The 21,607-nt window shown below is 44.6% G+C and overlaps 1 protein-coding gene across 2 annotated transcripts in view; it reads left to right on the forward strand.

Annotated features, from left to right (window-relative positions):
• The first annotated feature begins 915 nt into the window (after positions 1–915).
• Positions 916–21,607, forward strand: part of CCDC9B (coiled-coil domain containing 9B) — a 42,988-nt gene continuing 22,296 nt past the window's right edge. The window contains exons 1-6 of one of the 2 annotated variants that reach the window (XM_010710851.3): positions 916–1,111; positions 4,915–5,028; positions 6,378–6,482; positions 7,216–7,278; positions 7,651–7,812; positions 15,457–15,606. In XM_010710851.3, coding sequence (XP_010709153.1) covers positions 1,091–1,111; positions 4,915–5,028; positions 6,378–6,482; positions 7,216–7,278; positions 7,651–7,812; positions 15,457–15,606 — 615 coding nt within the window. In that variant the 5' untranslated portion in view covers positions 916–1,090. The remainder of the gene's footprint in view (positions 1,112–4,914; positions 5,029–6,377; positions 6,483–7,215; positions 7,279–7,650; positions 7,813–15,456; positions 15,607–21,607) is intronic. The other variant, XM_010710852.3, reaches the window with a different exon arrangement.

Here is a 21,607-nt window from a genome sequence, read left to right on the forward strand (position 1 = left end):
CCAGATTCAAAGTTATTCAGAGTCTTTTGAAGGCTTCCCTTGGACCTTGCTGGATTTGGGGTTGAGCTTTCTGGATTTTGTGAGTGGCTGACCTATTTAAATATGTTAGAGGGGTTATGTATCAGAAGTGGGCCTGTTGTTTCTTCATGCTACAATATAAAAGCAGAAGTGTTATTGAGTTTGGGGTGGGTGATAGTTTTTGAGCGATAGAATATTTCCCTACGTTCTTCCAACTCCCATTCACCTCTTTCTGGATCTTGTAGGTTAAAGAAGAAGTCTTAAATCAGCATAGAGGAAGGACACAGCACATGGCCAGGAGGTGGTCTGAGATAAGGATTTGAGTGCAGCAACCCAAGATGCAGCAGCTAAATGCTGCCTATTTTCAGAAAGCCTCTCTGTGATTCTTCTGCGGTCATTTTGGCAGCTTTCAGTTGAGGGCTTTCTGAGGGTCCCTCTTCCTTGACTGTGTGCTTTATGCCAATCGTGGTGCTGGCTGACAATGTCCACCCACAGCATCGCTTCTCCTCCCTTCCTGAATGAAAGACTCATTTTAAAAGTAGAAAAATAATTCCCAGAGAAGACTGAAAATAAAGAGAAAAAGGCAAATCTGGCACTTGTTTTCCCGTAAAGATTCATGAATGTACTCGCAGTGACAAGGTATTCAGGACCGCAGATATTTCCCCAATTCCCTGCCAGGCGTGCAACTAGCCATGCATAGCAAATAACACCACCCCATGAATGGCCACAAAATGAAGTCAAGCTGTTTGCCTGATCCATTTGTCATTGTTCACCAAGCTTTCCCCACTTTGAACGAGGGCTTGTGGCATCAGGAAGTTAAAAGGAGTCAGGAGGGGGGAAAAGGGGGAGTGTTTCTTTTAAAAAGAGAGTGAGATTGGAGAGGAGGACACAGGCACTCAGAACCCTGTCTGTGCTTGGTATATTAGGCAGCCAGCGCTCTTGGCTGGGAGCCCAGACGAGGCTTTTGTAATCAAAACATGATCTTGTATGCTGTGCAACCAGTGCTGAGAAAGGCCGTCTGATGGCTCTCTTCTTTTAGCTCTGCGCTGGAATCCGCCGGGCTTTGCTGCTGATGTCTGACATGCACCGAGCGGTGAGTGCCGCCTCTGTGGGTCCCAGGAGGGCGCGGGCAGTGGGGTCCATACCCAAAGAGGCCCTGAAACAACTTGCACTTGGGGTGGCCTTTCGCTGATTGGGGCTTTGTTATTTTTATTCCTCGCCCGCCTGCCAGCAGGCACCGGGAGCAAACAAACAGTGCTGCGTCATGGGGGGGTGCCAGGACGTGGATGTGGGGTGCTGGGATTTGTGTGGCAATCTCTAGGGCAGGTTGTGGTGGCTGCTTCAGGACATTGTACCTCCTGGGTGGGTGGGAGGTGAGTACAGATAACAGAGACCCACGGAGGGTTGGATGTTGCCTATCCCGGCAAAGGTTGCAGCTGTCAAGCCAGAGGATATTTCTTAAAAAGAGCAGATGCGTTTGCTTATGCAGAAGAGTACTAGTTAAGGTCCCTGCTCTTCTCTTCTCCTCCCTCCCCCCCACCTTCTGTCTCTCTCTTTCCCACTCTTGCTGCCTCCAAAGTCTCTCGCTGCAGAAGCAGACAGCTGTAGGAGCTTGCAGGAAAATCCTGCACGCAGCACCAGCCTTGGGTGAGGCAGCCCTCCAGCCCCTGGGGAGCTGTGCAGCATGTGTGTGTGCTGCCGAGCCATGGGCGTATGGCAGAGTGAGGTGTCGGCATTTAATGGAAGCACCAAGGCACTCGCTTCCCATATCTCATCTTCTGCCATTTTATTTGTGATAGAGAGGGGTCATTCCTTCCTTCTCCCTGGCTCTCTTGGAAGCATTGGGCTTTCTGATTCAAAGCCATCGCACGTCCGTTCTGCCAAAGCCATTTATAACACTCCTGTCACTAACATACGGGCACCTCACTTCCCCGGAAGAGCTCTGTTCTGGGGAGGGCATGCTGCAGCCACTTGTCACCCCAAACACCAGCTTCAGCAAGGGCTGGGGTGGCAGTTTCGTTTCAGAAGCAAAGAAGAGGGCATGTCCTCGCTATCGGCTGGCTTGCACTGGCTGCTGAGCTAACGCTGACTTGGCTGAACTATACAATGGATGAGCCCCAGCCATCTTTTGCTTGCTAAAAGAGAAGAGCACAAATACAATCTCTACTGGAATTTTTAAATTCTTTCTGAGCAGGCAGCTCTGTCAGCCCTTGTTCAAAGCAATTTGAGGATGAAAGGGGTGTGTTTGAGGGCATGCACTACTTTGATCCCACCCTCAAGCAGCCAACACCCCAGCATTCAGCAAACACCGAACCTGCCAATTTAGAGCTCACAGAATGGCTTCTGTTCTGGTAAACACAGGAATTCAGCTTTAATCAGGCTTGCAAAATGGCCATGAAAGTGTATCCACCCACATGTACAATCTACTTGTCTGTCATGTACCTGAATGATAGATGGCAATAGGAAAGTGCATTTAGCTCTCCCTCAGACCTCAACAAAATCCCATTGTCCAGCAGAAGAATGTGTGGGTGAATGTGTGGTTTAAATGTCCCTATTGTTCCACCTGAACACGGATGTGTTCCTGTGTCCTGGCAGAGCAGTCCTCGTGAGGGCTGTTAAATCAGCACTGATAAAATACCATCGTGGTGATATGATTGAAAGTGTACTTGTGCAAACTGGTTTTCCTATCTTTCCCCTTTCTGGTTTGTGACAACATCTGCATCCATCCATCCCACCCCCTTCTCTGTGATGGTATCACACTTTCAACTCTTAGTCCTTCTCTCCAAAGAACACTATGCAGGGAGATTTCTGCCCCAATCTGTGGTCCTATTTTTTGCAGTGGTGGTCAAGTTCAAGCACAAGTCTTGCTTGATCAGAGCTGAAATGTCATTAGCTCTGTTCTCATGTAAAGCCTTTGAAAGGAATACCTGGCAATGCTGGGATGCATAGTGATTCAGCAGCTGGATCTCTTCCTTTGAAAGCATGTGTTGGCCATGTACAGCAGCAGATGATTTGCAGATCTGGCTCCCAGGAGCCCCATAACATTTTTGAATGAGCAGTGATGCTCTGGCTAAATTCCTATATGTTACCTATGATTATTTTCTGCATTAGCATGGGCCATCAGGAGTCCAGTTTGCTGCTTCTGCACCAGCACAGGACGAAACCACAACATATCCATTACCAAAGGGCCAGCAGATCAAATGTGCCTTCATTCTCACCTGGTGTCCCATCTCCGAGGCAGCCAAAAGCCTTATAACATTAAGGAGATCATTCCTGCAGCTCAGCTAAAATCCCGCTTTCTCAAATGGTTGTAGGATATTCCCATGCATTTCTCATTTTGGTGAAATGCTAATTCCACTACATGAGAATCATGAAATCGAGGTTCAGGTTCACAGTACCTAACTTCTGCCTCATTTGATTTACAGGCACGCTGCAATCACACACATATTCAGGAGGTTGGAGCTTGTGTAAAGTACTGGATAAAGGGCATGAACAGCTGGCAACATAGAGCAGAGTCAGAGGCTTTCCTTCCCCTGGGCTATTGCTTTGTGGTTTTACTCTTTAGTCTTCAAGCCTTAGGCTTCTCACTTTGTTTTCTCTCAGTTGAGGAAGAGCTTTGTTTGACAGCACCTTCTCTGGACCTCCAGTTTTTCCTCTGGTGACCTAATTAGGACCAGGCAAAAGGTAGGAATGCAGGAGAAGCCCTCTATTCCCAGGAATTAGCCTTGCAAGTCCACTGGCTGGCTCGAGGTGAGACCCCGGACAGACTGGCTGACATCACAGGCAGGGAGGCACCAGGGCATGGCGAGGGTCAGACCCAGATCCTGTGACCCAGCAGCCATGACTGGACACTGACGTATCTTTCCCTGAAGGAGGTTGCACCTGCCATGTTGTGATTAATGAAGGAAAAACCTCTCCTGCTTGTACAGCTATTCCCAGCCTTTGCTGTTCTGGATTTCAGCAGTGGGGCTGATAGGATTACTGGGGTTTTGATTCAAGAAATGTCAAACAATTCTATTTGTGATTAAGCATCTATTAATGTCTGATTCTGGTTTCCAAGTCTGGGGCCCAACTTTTTCCCAGCAGGTCCCTCTCAGTGCCCCTGAGGGCTAACTGGGAGCCAAAGTGCTCCTGGGCATGCTCTGATGCCAGTCCTGACTGATCCAGACTAGGGATGGGACTGTGGTTTGGGCAACACTGGAGCTGCAAAGAGTGCTGGTGCAGGTGGGCTGTGCCTATCCCCAAGCCAACTTTGTCTTACTCAGCTCTCTGTGAGCAGAAGAGAGGGAATGTGAGATCTCTGCAGCATGCAGATGCCATGCTGATAAGGAGAGTACAAAAACACTGCTTAAAAATAAACCTGTAGTGCCTTGGAGATCTCAGACTTCCCACCTTGCTCTTTGTGTAAACAGCAGGGAGAGTCTAGACGATATGGATCACCTTGCTGCAGTGTGTTGATACCCATCAGCATTAATTTTCACTAGATGCTGCTGTCACTAAAATTCTAAAATCTAATTTCTTATCTCCTGTGGTAACCAAGGTGCTGCCTGAATGTAAATGGAGTACACTGGGTGTGCCTGAGAGCACCTGAACTGAGAGCAGGCAGAGGTGTCATTTACTTTGTGCATTAAGTGGTGTGGTAACTCTGGAGTTACTGGTAGCCATCAGTGTGGGGTATTGCTTTTTCACTCCAGTTACCTCATTGCGGAACAAAAAAAAATGTTAAAGTAGAAAAGGTCAATTCCATCAGGAAGAATTGAATTTACAAGATGCAGTGTGCTTTTAGATGGAGGTCAAAAGGGGAAAATGGTGGGAAAAGACCATTCAACCTCCCCCCACTATTTTGTGTCCTGTCAGTGTGATTACCAAGAAAAGCTTTGCTCTTTATGTTTTCAGGATGCCACTGTGGATGATGCTGTGCTAAGAAAGAAAGAACAGAAAGATGTTGAACTTGATAAGAAAATCCTGGCTCTGCGGAAGAAGAATGAAGCACTTATACGAAGATACCAGGTGAGACGATGATTCTTATCTTTCTCAGCTCTGTTTTAGAGTCCTCACAACTCACAGCATGAAGAAGATAGACAGTCAGCAGTGGAGGGATGACTTTGTTAGATAACATTATTACGTAGGAAAGTGTTTGGGGAAGGTCAGCCAAACTCTGCTCTTTGCTACAGCTCCTCAGATTAGAAACCAGGCTCACTGATGCTTCCCTTTCTGCTGCAGCATTTCTCGCCCTACTCTCTTCCTCCATCTGCATCACAGCTTTCCCATCTCTCCATCTCATACACACTGTCTTCTTCCCCTTCTGTCCTTCCCAGTGCCTCAAGCTTATTCTCCTGGATGAACAGAAGGTTGCATCCCTGAGACATTTGAGAGCCTTTGTCTTCCCTCTAACTGTCCTCACCCAGCCTGGGGCACTTGTATGGACTGAAGCTTGTCTCAGACCAGTCCCAATGTTTCTGTAGAGCTCACAGGAGAGAAAAACACCTCATTTTTCTTGCCCTGGATTGATTGGCTTTGGCCAAGAGTCTACCCAGTGACCTGCACAAGATATCCAGCCCGGCTTGTAGGAACTGTTCAGTGTGACACTGTGGTAACTTGGAGCTCTCTTTAGGTTTGTTTACCCTTCTCCATGAGAGTCTGCATGCAGCAGTGCAGACTAGAACAGCCTGAGGGTACTACTTGAAGAAGGATCCCTCCCTTCCTCCCGACTTCCCTGGAATATTTTCTTGGCTTTTCCAATCAACACTGGGCTTGGGGGCTGCTTAATATTTGCTGGCTGGATGGGCAGTCTTGAGAATGGCAAAGAGCATGTTTTGTGTCTTGGACCAAGAGCCAAAATGTTCAGTGGTGCTCTAGGCTGGATTTTGCTTAAAAGACTTACTTCCTTTGAAACCAGAAAAGCCATTCTGAACATTTTTTGATCATAGCAAAAAATAATGGTATCTAGTGGAAATCTATGGAATGAGTTGAATGTGTCAGGCACACAGGGAAGAGGAACTCTTACTCTCATATTAAATGTTACCTTCCTACCTACCACTACTTGGCTTCAAGAAGAAGCTGCCTAATAGATAAGCAGATCACAGCCAGAGATGCCAGAGCAGATCATTGGCCAGAGATGATGACCCCAGTCTGGCACAGAGACCCTGGCTTCTGTGCAGAGCCTTCCCTTTCTGCAGGCCAGGTGTGTCCCAGGCTCTTCACATGTCCCAGCTGCCTGTCACCCATTCCGAGGGCACACTGATGGATCTTCTTTCAGAGCTGGAGCTGTGTCCATTTAGGAAAAATTCTAAACAGGAACTTAACAAAATCTGCGCACAGCCAGGTACAGGCCTATAATAAGGATATATCTTTTTCAGGAAATAGAAGAGGATAAAAAACGTGCTGAGCAGGAGGGAATGGCTGTTACCTCCAGGAAACCCAAGCAAGATGGACTCACTATTACCATCACCAAAGCTCACAATGTAAGTGAGTGAATGCCTCTTCACCACAAGCCACCACAAGCTTCGATCCTGCCTCCATGAGCTTCACAAGTGGCGTTGCTGAAGGAGACAGCTTCCAGAGCAAAACTCTTTCAGGCATGGAACGTAGCTCCTAAACATTCCTATAAGGGCGTAAAAGCTCAAAATGCCCAAAGTGTTGTTTGCTGATCCACTCATTTCCAGCCTTGCCCAGGCACCTGTACCCAAGCGTTCAGAATGAGCAAGCATGCAAATAAGTGAGTAAGTGAACAGTTACATTTGGCCCTGGATGAGTCTCAGGTGTGAACACTGTTGCAAATATATAGGCAGAACTTGTAGGTTGTGTATGTGCCATTGAAGACATCAGAAATACATTTGAAGATACCCGCAGGATGGTTGAAATCACAATCTCCTTAGGCTTTGTACTTGCAATCAAATAGCCCATAGTTACATAGGGATTTTGAGGCAAATGCTACAAGTCTCAAACATCCTTTCTGACTGCATTAAATCTGTATGTGACAAACCTTATCCTCCCCTACTGGCGGTGTGCTGCCTGCCAATCCTGTGTTAGCCCCTGGGGGAAGCCCAAAGCCAGACTGAGCTGGCCCACCCTCCTTCTGCATCTTCAGCGCTCTTGGGTTGCTAGATCCAAGCTAGTGCCTTGCTTACTTTGCCACACCCCGGCCCTTGCTTTTCTCTGGAGGTGCTCTGTTGCACACATTTTTCTCTCATACAGGACCTGAAAGATGCAATTACCCAGACTGAACACTATGGACAAGATAGCCAAGCCCTCTCGATGGTGAGCACTGACCCTCAGGAGCCATCCTCTTGGCTTCCCAGGCAATCTCCATCAGGACTTAGACTTTTCTGATCTGAGAGTGCTGCAGAAAGTGATAAAACTCTGGCACTTTAGTCTGAAATGTCAGATTTGTAAGTGAAAAGGATTTTCCATACCCACTGTAATTGTGGGTTTTGCTGCTGAGCAGACAATGAGCCCCTTGTTCTGCAGGAATGTCACAGCACAGTGCCATGCACAGAAAGCTTTCCCAGGGCAAGGCCTATCACTCCATAACTGGTCTGCCCCGCTTGTGTGCAGGTGTGTTTGGGGAAGTGGAGTGCACTGGTGAACTGAGAGGCTTGGATTTGCTAATAGAAGTGCTTCATTTTCCAGGACAAAAGGGTTGTGAGTGAGAAAAAGAGCCCTTGCCCTGTGAGCACTGGATTTGGCATTGGCAGTGAGGAAGAGGAGGAAGAGGAGGAAGCGGATCATATGTTCACATTCAGAATGGGGAAGAGGATGCAGCTGGCTGTTACCATGGACAACAAAGCTAAGGTGAGCAAGGAAGAGGATTCCTCTTACACTAAAGTCTCCATCTTACAAAGGGGCTTCTGTTCTTCCTCATCTGAGCTTTCTGCTCAGCGTGTCCCCCATTGCCTTATCTCTGAAGGGAATAGTTCCCTTCTCACTCCTTTTCTCACTCCCTAGCGCAGCCTCAGTCTTCACCTCGAGTTGCCATGCTTTGAGTTTTCCTCTCCATGTCTGATTCACTGGTATCAGCCCCCAGGCCTTCTAAACCTCCCAGTGGTTCCACCAGCCACGCACAGACCTTTCTGAGAGATCAGTCATCTCGTTGCTCACTTGGGTCACCAACATCCCACTGGTTTAACTCTATCACTGTGCCTGGAAAGGGGACAACAACATAATTTCTTCCCATTGCTCTATCCCAGAATATCTTAAATGCAGAATAAAAACCAAAATTAAACATTTTGTGAAATAGCAAAATTGAAAAAATTGAAAATGTTAATCCATTTTTTCAATGCCAGAACATTCTTGCTGGGGTCCTGTCAATCAAATAGTCTGTTCATCTAGGTATAGTGATCAAAGGATCCTAACGGCCTATCAGTTTTGCCAGGAAGGATTTTATAAAAGTTTGGCAGTTAGTATTGACAGCATGTCCAAGGAAGTATGTGCCTGTGTGAGCTTTACATTTCTATTTGCTTCACCTCTGGAATATCCCAGAGGAGTGATTGTATTCTTGCTGGAGTTACTGGGTTTGGCTACTGAGATGAATAGAAACAAGGATCAGAAATGCCACAGTAACTGGAAATTTGTATTATCTGCATGCACAGATACATGCATGTAGGAGCACAGGGAAGCTCTCTACTTAGTGAGTCTCTGGAGGGAGATTATTGCTACGAGTGGAACTTCTCACCATTTAATATGTTCCAGGAGAGTACAAGAAGCAATGTTATCCATTTCTTGATTAGCACTAAGAAGATACCAGTGAAATACCTGGAGACACAATGCCAAGATGAGCACAGCCTCTTTTGTGAGGACTGTGTCGGTGTGAAGGGGATATCAATCCTCAACCGTCCACACCAGAGTGGAGGAGATCAGCCCATTCCTTTTCACAGCAGCACAGTGGAAAGGAAACAGTGGCAGCAAATGTTGCTCCCGTAGAGCCTCTTTTAAGCACAGCAACGTGCTTGGCCCACAAAATCAGAGAGGGCTTTTTTGAAGGGAGGTCCAAGCCAAAGACATTCCCAGGGTAATAAAGTGAAACCTCACCCTTCCTGCTGCCCGGGAGGTTTAGGGTAGGAGTGCTGAAAACCTTGGCTGTAAACAAAGGGCAGAGAGCCATTTACTTCATCTGAAGAAGCTTGAAAATATTTTTCCAATTCTGTGCCTTGTTTCTCCCTTACTTAGCTACCATTTCTTTCCACGAAGAAATAGGCCACAATCACTGTGCCGTTACAAAGACATTATATGTTACCTTGAAGGAACTGAATCATTTTGGAAATAATGTACCTTTCAGAATAAATTATCAGAAGGAGACTGAGGTCTCTCATTTCCTTCATTTCAGATAGATAACCAGTAGTGAGAACATCCCTTTCAAAGAAAATCACATTCCATAAGAACCAAACCACCTTCTGATATAAAAGAGAGAAATGCTTTTTTTTTTTTCCCTAAGGATAGAGGGTACGTAGACATCTAACCACCTTCATTACCAAGTGAATTTATCAGTGAAATATTTCAGAGTTTCCTCCAAGGTTTCTCATAGCCATGTAGCTGAGGAGGGAGGGAGGGAAGGACTTATATTTGAAGCAATTACATTTGCAGAGTGAAAGGCTCTCGCAGACAGCCTAAGTCCCCTGAAGCCCTTTCCTAATCTACAGATCAGAACTCAAGTCCTAGGTGGGGATTTATATTAGCATAGAACACTGGCAGCTATATCATTTTGCTGCCTTAAACTCTGCACCAGTGTTTTCCAGCATAGCTAATGAATAGACTTCAGAGATTTTTCTTCTGGAAATACAGACCTCTGTATTTGCTATCTGTTCTTTTTCCTGACAGCCCCTCAGATGGGCATTTTTAATACTAACTTTGCAATCTACCTTTGCATGCCTCTGACACAAGAGGGGCACTTCTCAAATTACAGTTTTTCACTGAACAGCCACTGCTTTCCATTTGGGCCCTTCTCTTTGTTCCCATTGGCTCTGCATGGGCTCTTTCCTCATCTGACATCCCCCGCTCTGGGAGGTAGCCCACTGACAGCCTGGATTTCCCAATCTGGTACAAGTAATCTAGGAAACCACTGGTATTCTTAAAATAGTAAACAAGCAAAAAATGTGTTGGCATGTTAAGCAGAATGTGCCTTCAGGCAACCCATCTTAGCTAAAAATAACACGTGGAGGGAGGAGGAAAAGATATTTGCTAGAAAAGCCAGTGGTCTCCCACTCCTGTTTATGCCCAGCTATCACAGCTCTGCTAAATAGGTATTTCCTTTATCAGCCTCTCAGTCTTCTCTGCCATCTGCTCAATAAACTGCAGGGTTTAATGGCTTTGCCAACACGCCAACTTTCCTACTGTGATTTTTAGTATCTAATGACCTGTAAATCCAGTAACACACTTTGGAGCATCAGTCTCATCCACTGTATTTGGATACAAGCTCCTCTGCACTGTTTTTTTTTTTTAGGTTTTCGGGTAGAGGCTTTGTTGTTGTCTATGCTCCTGGCCTGTATCCATCCTCAGGAAGGACTTTCCCAGATAGCAGGTGGAAAGCCAGCTTTCAGCCATACCCACCTAGTGCTCAGTATCCCTGGGTAGAGTTATTTGTGACCATGTTATTTGTTCAAAGGACAGATCATTGCCACCTGGATAGCCATCTAAAAGAGCGCTTGGGTGTGGCTAGAATTAATGCTTGAGCTTGCTATTAGTCTGCTTGGCCATCACTGGATTTACTTTCTTAATATAAAAAACATTAACTAGTATGCTAAACATCTCGTTTTGGTTCTTTGTTTAGGACAGGACAGCCCAGATCTTCATTAATTAACCTCACCAGTACAATCTGATATTACTGTATATTCCTGCTCAGGGTTTGAAGAAGGGAAGATGTATTATTTTGAATTTCCCAGGAAACACAGCATTATACCTGGAGCAAGGATATTTCTCGGGAATAACGAAGTAATGTACCGCTTCAGCAACAAAGCAACTACCAGCTTGAGCAAATCAAACGTTCCAAAGCAAAGTCAGACTGTATTTTCAGCCTCTGAATCATGCTAGAACTAGGGCAGGGAGGCAGGACAGCAAGTAGTTCAGTGCCTGTTCTGCAAGGCGTCATGTATCCTGCTGCCTTCAGAGGTTCCCAGCAGCTCTCAGCTCTTCCCCAAATACATTAGTCATTCAGGATTCAGCCTTATTCTGAAGGTCTAAACTGAGTAATTTCTGTGATTCCCAAGAGCTTTGCTATGATAGTGGGAGAATGCCATCTCTGCCTACTGAGAAAGCAGTAGTGCATTGCTTGGTCTGCAAAGCTCCTTAGTAGCAGTGGGCAGCTTCCTTGTCTTGAGGATTGATGCCAGGGAAGCAGAAGCTGAGGAAAAGAAAGAGATTATTTCACAGAAAATTTTTTTACAGATTGCCTCGGGCAGTTGCCCAGATTTCTTTTTGGAGTCCTCCTCCCAGCAGACATAAGCAAGGAACAGGTTTTAAGAAGAAGACAAGGTGTTTGGGAGGAGAAAACAGAGAAATCTGTCTTGCACACACCTATTCCCATAGCAGGGATGGCTGATTTCGTCCCTTTTGTGACTCCACTGGCATTGCTGTAGTTAAGTTGTGGACCAGTAATATGTAGGGGGCCTCAAAAAGCTGCTAAGCACTTTTCTTCCATGTCTCAAGGCATAAGAAACTGTTCAATTTCCCTTATAAAGGGGAATTGTGAAGCACACACAATGATGTTTTCTACTTCTATCATCACTAGCTGTGGGATCATGTTTCAGTAGGAATGCTTAGGTTTTCAGAGCAGTTATCCTTTTCATTGCAATGGGAAATGTTTGTCCATGTATCTGGAAGATAAGTTTTGTTAGCATAACTTGGCAAGCTATTGAATAAGAGATAGCTGTTTACATAGTCTGTAAAGGAAGAGTTAAATAAAACTTCTTTTCCCTGTGTTTATCACAAGATAAGAACAGAGTCATTGCCCATTAGTATTGAACAGTATATTCCTAAAATGACCATGTTAATTCTGTGTTTCTGAAGTCATCTCAGCACAACTGCCAACATGAGTGAGACTAGAGAACACTAAGAATACTACTGTCGTTGCAGATGTTGCTCCATGAACCCAAAGGGGATGGTAAGAGAGATTTATAGCTTCAAATGATCCAGTCCAACTCTGTGATCTGAAATACAGGCAAGATAGTCTATTCAGGTTATTTTTTTTACCTATATCTATTAGTACTGATTTGCAGTAGCATAAAGAAAAGCCACATTGGTTTCTTTGACTGCAAACAGGAAGCCGACCACTCTAATTCTAGTCTCATTTTCAGTGATATTTAGGAATAAAATACATGAATTACAGAATATGAAAAGGATTTGAAGTATTATTTTAGTTTTAAAACATCCTGTGTTCTAATTGGCCAATACTTCTGGCAACAGAAATATGTCACCTCTGGACACTATGCGACTCAGTCATTCAGAAGCAGGTGCCACTTAAGTGGCACCTTTAAAGGCTAAGACCTAACCACTGTGAGCTTTCTGGCTGTCTGATCCTGAATTCTGGTCTGTACTATCTATCTAGCTGTTGTTGTATAAAAGCTGCACACTGAACAAAACAGACATGTTTTGTTCAACAGACTTTGCATTTGTACACATTAAGTTGCATTAAGTTGTATTAAGTACACATGCATGTACACACCTAAACAGGTTTTACTTCAAAGTTGAGGCAGTCTAAAAGCTGGAATACAATATTAGGACCCAAACTGTTGTGGGATGGGACATCTGGAGGTCTTCTAGTCCTTTTCCCTGCTAAAAGCATGCCTCTACTTCACAGTTATCTTCAGTTGCTCGAGGCTGAGTCTAGTCAAGTTCTGAAACTCTCCAGCACTGGGAGATTTCACAACTGCTTTGGGCAACAGTTTTCAAATGTTTGACTACTGCCATTGTGGCTGCTCGTGTCAGAATCACAGAACTGTAGGGGTTGAAAGAGAACTCTAGAGATAATCTAGTCCAACCCCTCCACCAAAGCAGGCTCCTTACGCCAAGTCCATTGCACCTTGTCCTTTGAGTACGTCTGAGAGAAGTCTGGCAAATCTTTCCAACAGACTAAGGCAGAGAAGGCCTAGATACTTTATTCACTTCTGTAGCACTAAGTTGCTCTCCACGTTTTGCATCCCAGGCCAACATTTTTCTTCATTGCTAATGTACGTACAGAAGTCCTTCTTGCTGACTCATCTCTCACTGGCTTCAATCCCAGCTGAACTTTGGCTTTCCTAACCCCATCCCTGCATCCCCAAGTGCTGCTAAAACATTCTTCTTTGGGAGCCTGTCCCTTCCTACCTCCTACATACTCCTTTTGCAAATTTAAGTTCAAGTAGGAACTCCCTTCTTGCTTCTTACCACACCTGCGTTTTCTTGCACAACAGGAAGTCCTTAATTATATTCTATCTATTTGTCTATGAAAACCAGTCAGGTCTCTTGGGCTCCTTTCTCCTTCAAGACTGTTTCCTCAGGATCCTGTGTATCAGCTACCCAAACAAGCCAAAACCTGCTCTCCCGAAGCCCATAGTCTCTGGTCTGCTGCTTGCCTTCATCACTGCTGTTAGGCTCATAAAAACCAACATCCTCTGATCACTGATGGCTGCCTAACCATGGTAGATGCTAGGACAGTTGTACTCCATATTTAAAAGGTTGTCTGTTTTCTTGATTATCAAATTTTACTCTCTCAAGAAAAGGATTTTGGCATTTTTGGGAGTAACTCATGGATGTCTACTCAGTTAATGGCAGCAGTCAAAAGAGGAGGCTGGACTGACGCAAACATGGAGAACAACACATCAAATGCTAGAAGGGCATTGAGCAGATTGGAAGCAGATTCTTTGAATGCAAGTCATGACTTCAGTTATTTCAAAAAAAGTAGAAATAGCTAGAGTGCTACTAAGCACAGCAAAACTTCTTAGAAGCTACAGCTAGAACCTGAGACCAGAGCTCAAGGGAACAATGCCAGCATATCCATAGGACTCTGGCAGTCAGAAACTAAAGCAGTATAGAGACCCACTCCTTCACTTGAATGCACTGAATTAACTCAAGAACAGTCTCTGCTGAGATAGCAAAATTACACAATGCGAAAGCAGAATCAACACGAGGCTGCAGGTCTGATGCTAAAAATATTCCACTGCCTTCAAAGCTTTTCTCGCGTTTTAGGAAGCACGATGACTGGACAAGCAATAAAAAAGGTCTTGCTTATGGAGGCTGTCTACACTAAGGCTGCCTCCATGCTAACATCTGCACTTCTAGCAGAGCCAAGTGAAGATCAGGCTAATGCAAGACATCTTGAAATCATATTTCATGGCAAGTTCATAAATGCTTCCAAGACTTCCATATGAATCTGAGGTCAGTGTGTTCTGTTTGTTTTTGAAAACAAGTTCATAGCAACAAGGAGTTCCCACGTTTCACAGCAGTTTTCTAGGAGATTTTGAGATCCTTTGAGATTTTGAGATCTGTTGAAATCAAGTGTCTGGAATTTGTAGAAGTCCAGGGAGAAAATCAGAAGAAAATATACTATCCTTTAGAGAGGGATGCTTCTGAGGGGTGAACCCAGATAAGATCAAGCAGAGAAATCATTCAGATGAGTAGAAAAGAAAGAGCTCAGAGGTAAAAATGGAGATGACTTAGTGAGTCTTGCATTTCCCTGCCAGGCATAAACAAAAAAGACACACAATGGAACCAAAAGATGATACTTTTAAATGAGAAAAAAATATGTATTTTTGCACAAAAGATGTACTATTTTGTGGAAGTGATGGCTGAGGGCACTGGCAATGGCTCAACTGGCTACAAGGATAGTTAACAAAATAAGAACCAGATGTAAATCCGTGCATTAAAGATGCATGAACTGATACGAACAGCTGGAAATAATATCTGAAAGGGGTAAACTGCCCTCGTTTGAGGATTTATAGATCTGTTTTCTAAACTTTTCTTCTGCTGAATAAATTATTCCAGAAATACAGGTGCACAATGATGGTGAAGATGACAAATTATCAAGGATTGGTGCACTTCAGAGTAGTAGCTGCGTTGCAGACAAGTGTGGAGAGAACACCACTATTTCCCTTCTATCTCATCTTCCAGGTTCTGCTCCAATACAGCCTCACATTTTGCTGCGACATGTTGTTTGGTGAGAGGACAATTTCCTATTTGTGTCAAAGACAAAAATGGGAGCTGGCTCACCTGTCTGGAATTAAACATCAACCTTGTTCATGCTGCAAAGGTGAATAGGGTAATCCCACCTTACCTACTGGTATGCGCTCAGTTAAACAAGGCTATGTAATGTTACATATCCCTTAGAGGATCTGGGGTGACAGCTTTACAAACCAAGAAACCTGGCTCTTGTTTGTGTTCTGTCAGACCAAGATCCTGCGCAACCTGGGTACAGGAAGGGAAATGCATAGGCTAATGGTGATGTTGTTAAGCTCATCCTGTCTTTTCCAGGGCAAGCGAATTGTCAGCGAGAAACGCACTGAGTGCTTCCCTGGTCCAGGCAGGGTGCCAGACCTGAGTGAAGAAGAAACAGACCACTTGGTGGCTTTCCGCCGGGGGAGAAGAATGCAGATTGCCATCACCATGGATAACAAGGAAAAAGTAAGTACATTGTGAATGACTGGATCGCAAACTATCAGTGGCATCCAGCAGGCCTGCTGGTTGAGAAGTGACATGTGGACAATTCAGGAGCTGGCACAACAAAAAAACATTGGGTGAGACTGTATGTTAATAGTATGGAGTTTACCATATAAAATTCTCTGGTTTCGATAACTGTGAAAGCGGAAAGGCTACAATTCTTTCTCCATTCTTTGTATTCACAGCTACAGCTAGCAGGCTCTTAAATACACAGGGTCCCTAAGAAATAGCAGATTCTGTTTCAGGAGGATCGATGAAAGTATTACCAGATATATGACACGAATCTCACAAATGGCTCCTGCCTCTCCTACCACCTTCTTTTTAGGGCCATACAGCAGACTGTGAGTCAAAGGCCTTGCCCCTTGACACACAGCACAGCTTAAAAGTTGATAGAGCCGGGCAATATCTGCTTCTAAACCTAAGTCCTGCTGTGCCTCGCCATAGCCTACTGGGTGAACAGAATGAACTTTGTTGATCTTTGAAACATATTTCAAATACTTCCTTGCAAATACCTTCCTCTTTACACACACAGAGGCATGTGGCATTTTCCTATTCAAGAGTTTGCTCAGATAAGTAAGAATGCCTGCAGCAAACAGGGTCGGTAAGAACTATGAAGGAAAATAACACATAATGTAGCTGCCAAACACACCCAGGAAAACTGGGAGACCTATGAAGTGCCATCTCTGGGACAGCAGCCACCCATCTGCTAGCTGCCCACATTAATCTTCAGCTTCTCCTCCTCCTCAGAGTTTCCTTAGACTTTGAAAGACCATGAGCTTCTTTCTCATGACTACCAAGCAGCTCTTTGAGTGCCATCAATCTCATATTGGCCACTAGTGCCTAGTGATTTATCACAGCTTCATATTGCTGCTGTCACTTGGTTCAGTCAGGGCATCAGGGAGACATTTAGATATGATGATGGGCTGAGACTGACCTGACTGTTCCTGTGCTGTAGCTATCCTTCAGGCTGTCAAATGTAATTCTGTGTTGCTCATGGCAAATCTCTCCACTTTGGCTCTTGCTAGGCTTGTTTAAATTTTTATCTCTGAGGTCATCAAGGCTGGAATAGTGCTAGAAGAAAACAGGAGTGCCTAAGTTTTGATTTCAGATCCTGAGCTCTGTTTTATAAGTGTTTTTAAAGGACAGCCCTGGAAAAGGTAGTATCTCATTTACTATGGAACATGAAATTTGAGGCTGAAAGACTGCATATTCTGCAATCTGTGGTTTTGGTGATACCTTGCTTGTGTTAATCACAAAATGGTTAGATTCAGAGTGTGTGAGAGCAGGCCTACAATTGTGCTAGCTTAAAGTCATATCTGCCAACACCTTTTTACATGAATCTGAGGCTTTGAGACCTAGATGGACAAGGAGGATGCCTGACAGATTTGATTTTGATGATTGAGCAGAGGTTGTGTTTTAGTCTTGATACCTTCAGTTCCTACTGTGCTGCCATTCATCTAGCTCATTCTTTTAAATTCAATCTCAGTGAATGCAATTACCTCCATATAGCAGTACAAGGAGCTCATGTAACTGTCCTCCTGCCTTTCCTCATGTATGTAGCCACAGTGGTCTCCTTCACACAGCTTGGGCTAGAATGTTATCCTAATAATCCCCAGGAATGCAAACAACTCCATGCTGCTGCTCCTCAGATATCAAAGTTCATTTGAAATATTTCCTTTTTTCTTCCTTAATCCAAAGACAGTCACTCAGTTGGCAGAAGGTAGGACTAAAGCCCCAGCATGCTTCTAGCATAAGTGGGCTGCGAGGGAGGCTACCAGCTGTTGACATCTGCAGGGAAAGGCATTGTGTAGAGACATTCAGTGCCTTCGTGCTTTGGATGGTCAAGAGAAGGATCTCTTTGTGTCAGGAGCACAGGAAACCCACAGGGGCTTGATATAAATCTAATTATCAAACAGCAGTACCAAGGAGCAGTGCATGCTCTCGCTATTACTTAGAGTAAAAGGAAAGATCCATTTTCCTGGATCATCTGGTTTCTGGCAGGACAGATATTCTGGCTCAACAACAGTCTTGGACCAATGTCATTGGCAAGATTCATCTAGTAATAGCATCACACTTCTTTCTGGCACAAAAAAAATTGTGCCCTGTTTTCTGTTCCTGAGCTTGGCAGCATATCTCTCCCAGCCTCTCAGAAGCTCACAGAGAACAGAAAGAGAGCTTGCAGCTCCCTGGAAGACAGAGTGCTTTCAGGAATCATGCATTGAGACAGCAGGCAGGGGGCAAGCACGAGGGTCCGCACAGCACAGTTCCCAGAGCTAGGAAATGGAGGGGTTCGTAGAGCCCATTTTAAAAATGGGCTTTTCTGGAAGTATTTGTTGTTGTTGTTTGGATTCCTCTTGTACTTTAGAAAAATACACAAAACTTTGTGTTTGAAATTCTAGTTTCCAATACCTGTTAGCAGATGGATATATTTCGGAATCCAGCTGAGCTCGGGAGATCTTGTTTCCAGTGATTTCCCTAGACTGATCAGGTCCTGCTCTTCTGTAGCTAATGAAGATAACTTTTATTTGTATTTTAAATGTGTAACCTCAGGGCATAAAAGAGCTCTCAGTGCACAGGCACTTTTTAACTCGAAGGCCGTGGCTGAAAGAGAATTAAGTGTTTGGGTTTCCCAGTCATCTCTACAGGCTACTTTCATCCATTTGCACTTTGACAATGCTTTCCTGGGATCAGTGACAGAAGCAGATGGGCCCCAAAGTGACAGGTCACATTAGCATCTCACACATCATGCCAACTTGGGCTTGTTGTGGCAAGTGCAATTCGGTCTGACCTGCCCTGTCACTTCAGCTGTTCCTAAACTGCACTAAGTATTAGCATTTTAAACAAGTGCTTCTGTTTTCTGATTAGGATAGAGCTTGAAAAAATGATACCAGGCGAGTCTGATTTCATGTACTATGCCTCAGAGCAATGAGTTTCGCCACAAGGCACTGGAAGACTGCAATGCAGAGAGCAGATCAGAATTAGTAATACCCAAACGGATTAAACCCTTTATTAAATAATGTTAGCCTGCAGAGCTCACTGTGCGTCACATGGATGTTGAATACAGCAACCCACTTTGGAAATGGAGGGCAAATCCCACCAGTGCTGATCACGGCATCTACAAACCTCCAGTTTCCCCCTGCATAAAGGGGGCTTTAGTATTCCTTTGCCTCCCTAGCTTTGGTGGCAATAGGCATGTGAGCAACACAGAGCTGCTGAGTGCAGCATCATTACAGGAAGGCTGATAAAGAGAGCTGGTTCCTCTGCAGCCCAATGCCACCCCAGCACTGTAGAGGAATTAGTGAAGCACTATATGCACTGACAGTGTTTGCAGCAGCAGCACAGGGGCTCAGAAGGAGCAAACCAGGGATGTCTGCAGTTGTTCCTTACCTCCTACACTCACCAGCCCCCAAGTTCTTTGTCAGGAGCAACAACTTTGTCTTTGACAGGTCTTTCTTCCCTTGTTCTCTTTTTCAGAGTACATGTGATTTCACTGACCTGTTTCACATCTCCCTTCTGCCATGTCTTCTGCAGATGTGGGAGTCCAGCCCTAATTAGACACGTCTGCTGAAGAAGTAGTCCAGCATCTTGGATCACCCCCATTGTGCCTTGTTTGCATCTTTTTAGCTTTTACTTTATTCTTTTAATGCAAGAGGACCAGAACTGTATGTGGCATTCAAGCTGTGGGCTCATTGTGAATGTACTCAGTAATGCAGCAATGTTTCTGGCTTGTTCTCTATTCTTGTCCTAACAATTTCGCATTTTCTTTGTTTGTTTTCTTTTTTTTCTTTTTTGCCCCCTGAATAATTGAGCTAACATTTTCAGAGAGCTAGTCACAATAACACCAAGATTTCATTCCTGAGTAATCATAGCTCACTGTTCACCACTGCATGCGTATATATACAAGAAGGAGCATTTTTCTCCATGTGAGTTACTTTGCATTACTGATATTTAATTTCATCTATAATTTTATGATGCAGGCATTCAATATCAAGAGATCTTTTTCAGCTCTTTCCTAGCAAATTACATTCCTCGCCGTGGATGATTTAGTACCATCAGCAAACTGTCAACTCTCTATTCAGTTACTTTTCCAGACCATTTATGAGCATGTTGAGCACACCAGTTCCAGTGGCACACCCCAGCTAATCATCTACTGTGGAAAATTACATTTTCTTGCCACTTTCTGCTTCCTACCCTTATATTAGTTGTTAATCCACAAAAGAAACTTCACTTTCACCCCCAAATTTTTCAGCTACTATGAGATGGGGCATCAGTGTTGTCATCTGAGGAGCTGTTTGTTGGGATCCCAGTTTCAGGCTTAGCTTTCAGCCACATTATCCCAGCACAGTCTCTCCTTTGGCCTCTTTCACTTTGTGCCCAGCAGGGTCCCCGCTCATTCTGGGTTGTTTGTGCTCTCCTTCCTGCAGAGGCTGGGGATGCCCAGGAGAGGGAATCACATCCATCACTTCCCCTTCACACTCTATAGCCCGGCCACTGTCACACCCAGCCCCTGTACTTGCCAAATGTTATTGTAAGATTTGAAGGCTATCCACATTTCTTCTCTATTTTTATACATGATGAAATTCATTAAAAAGCAGAACAAGCAAACAAAAGCCTCCCATTCTTGCTATCCTTGGTGCTTCTAGCTAGAACCACATTTCCAGTCCTATACCACATCACAGCTGTGGCAGAGGAAATGTGAGAGAAAAAAAAAGAGTTGTTTTCATGATTTTCTTTTCTAAAACAGCCTCAATTCTGAGCATATTATTCTGCCATCTTGAGCCCTATTTTTTTCTTACCCTACTATACACAGGTAGGATAGTTCTGTTATCACATGTCTCTGGGGACCAAGTCATCCTGTCTCTTTGCAGAACAAATCAGACTGAGCACATGACTCTACTGATACAGCTTCATGGCCTCCAGTTCTGCTGCTGGCTTAGAGATCACACGACTGAGGCTTCTCTTCCCACCTCTCCCTGGCTACCCCTAAATCTGCCAACCTCAGGCTCTTTCTGCACAGAGGACCAACAGTAACAGTTTTCCATGATGACATATCAAAAATGACTGTAATCAAGAAACACAAGAGCCATTTTCAGGATTTAAGCAGGTTAGCCTGACCCCGTGCTTGCTCACCAAACCTGCTGCAGGAGAAATGCTTTTACACTGCAGATGAGAGGCAGGGACAGGCAGGAAGGGTGGCTGGGAAGTCTTCAGCTCCATACAGACCTCACATCTAGTAGGCAGATTTTTCAAAAGAGCTGGAAAAAAAAAAATCCTCTCACATGCTGAGCTAGGTTTGAAAATCCTGCCCAGTGAGGGATGTGAGCTCCAAGCCCCCTTCACCATCCTGGGGCTGAGGAATTTAGAAATCCTTGCGTTAGGATAACGTTAGGATAAAACGTTAGGAGAAATAAATGTAATCTTCTCTGCTTTGGGCTTTTGTTTTCTCCTCACATCTCCTCCGCTGCTGGGCAGGAACAGTTAAACGAGGAGTCGATAATGTCATTGTCATATTTCATAATTTTGGGGGCGGAGAAGAGGAAGGAGGAGAAAAACATGTTTTGTTTCTCTGTGGCCTGGGTGTGTCATAAAAGGCTAACAGTGGCTTTGGGGCAGCATAGAGAAAATGCAAAAATCTGCTCCTGAGCCAGTGCAAAAGCCAAGCTAAGTGTGTTTTCTGACCTGCACAGTTCAGACCTGCTTTTCTGGTACAAGTGAACCAGAATTTTTTGGTTCTGTTTTCCACAGTGTCCTTTGAGAAGCAAAAATAGAAACCAGCTAAGGAACAAGGCAGCCCAGGTTTGAGCAGAGGGAAGTATAAAAAGATGGAGAGTTGCACACTGTCCCTGGAACAGAACGATTTGTGGTGCCCAAAATGGGACAGCCTCCAGCTTGGCCAGCCACGCAGCAGCTGTGTCTTCCTGCTTCTCATGAACTGCAGCACGTTTTCCATTTTCCAGCACGTTTC

The sequence above is a fragment of the Meleagris gallopavo genome, chromosome 5, assembly GCF_000146605.3.
Source record: "Meleagris gallopavo isolate NT-WF06-2002-E0010 breed Aviagen turkey brand Nicholas breeding stock chromosome 5, Turkey_5.1, whole genome shotgun sequence".
Lineage (NCBI taxonomy): Eukaryota > Metazoa > Chordata > Aves > Galliformes > Phasianidae > Meleagris > Meleagris gallopavo.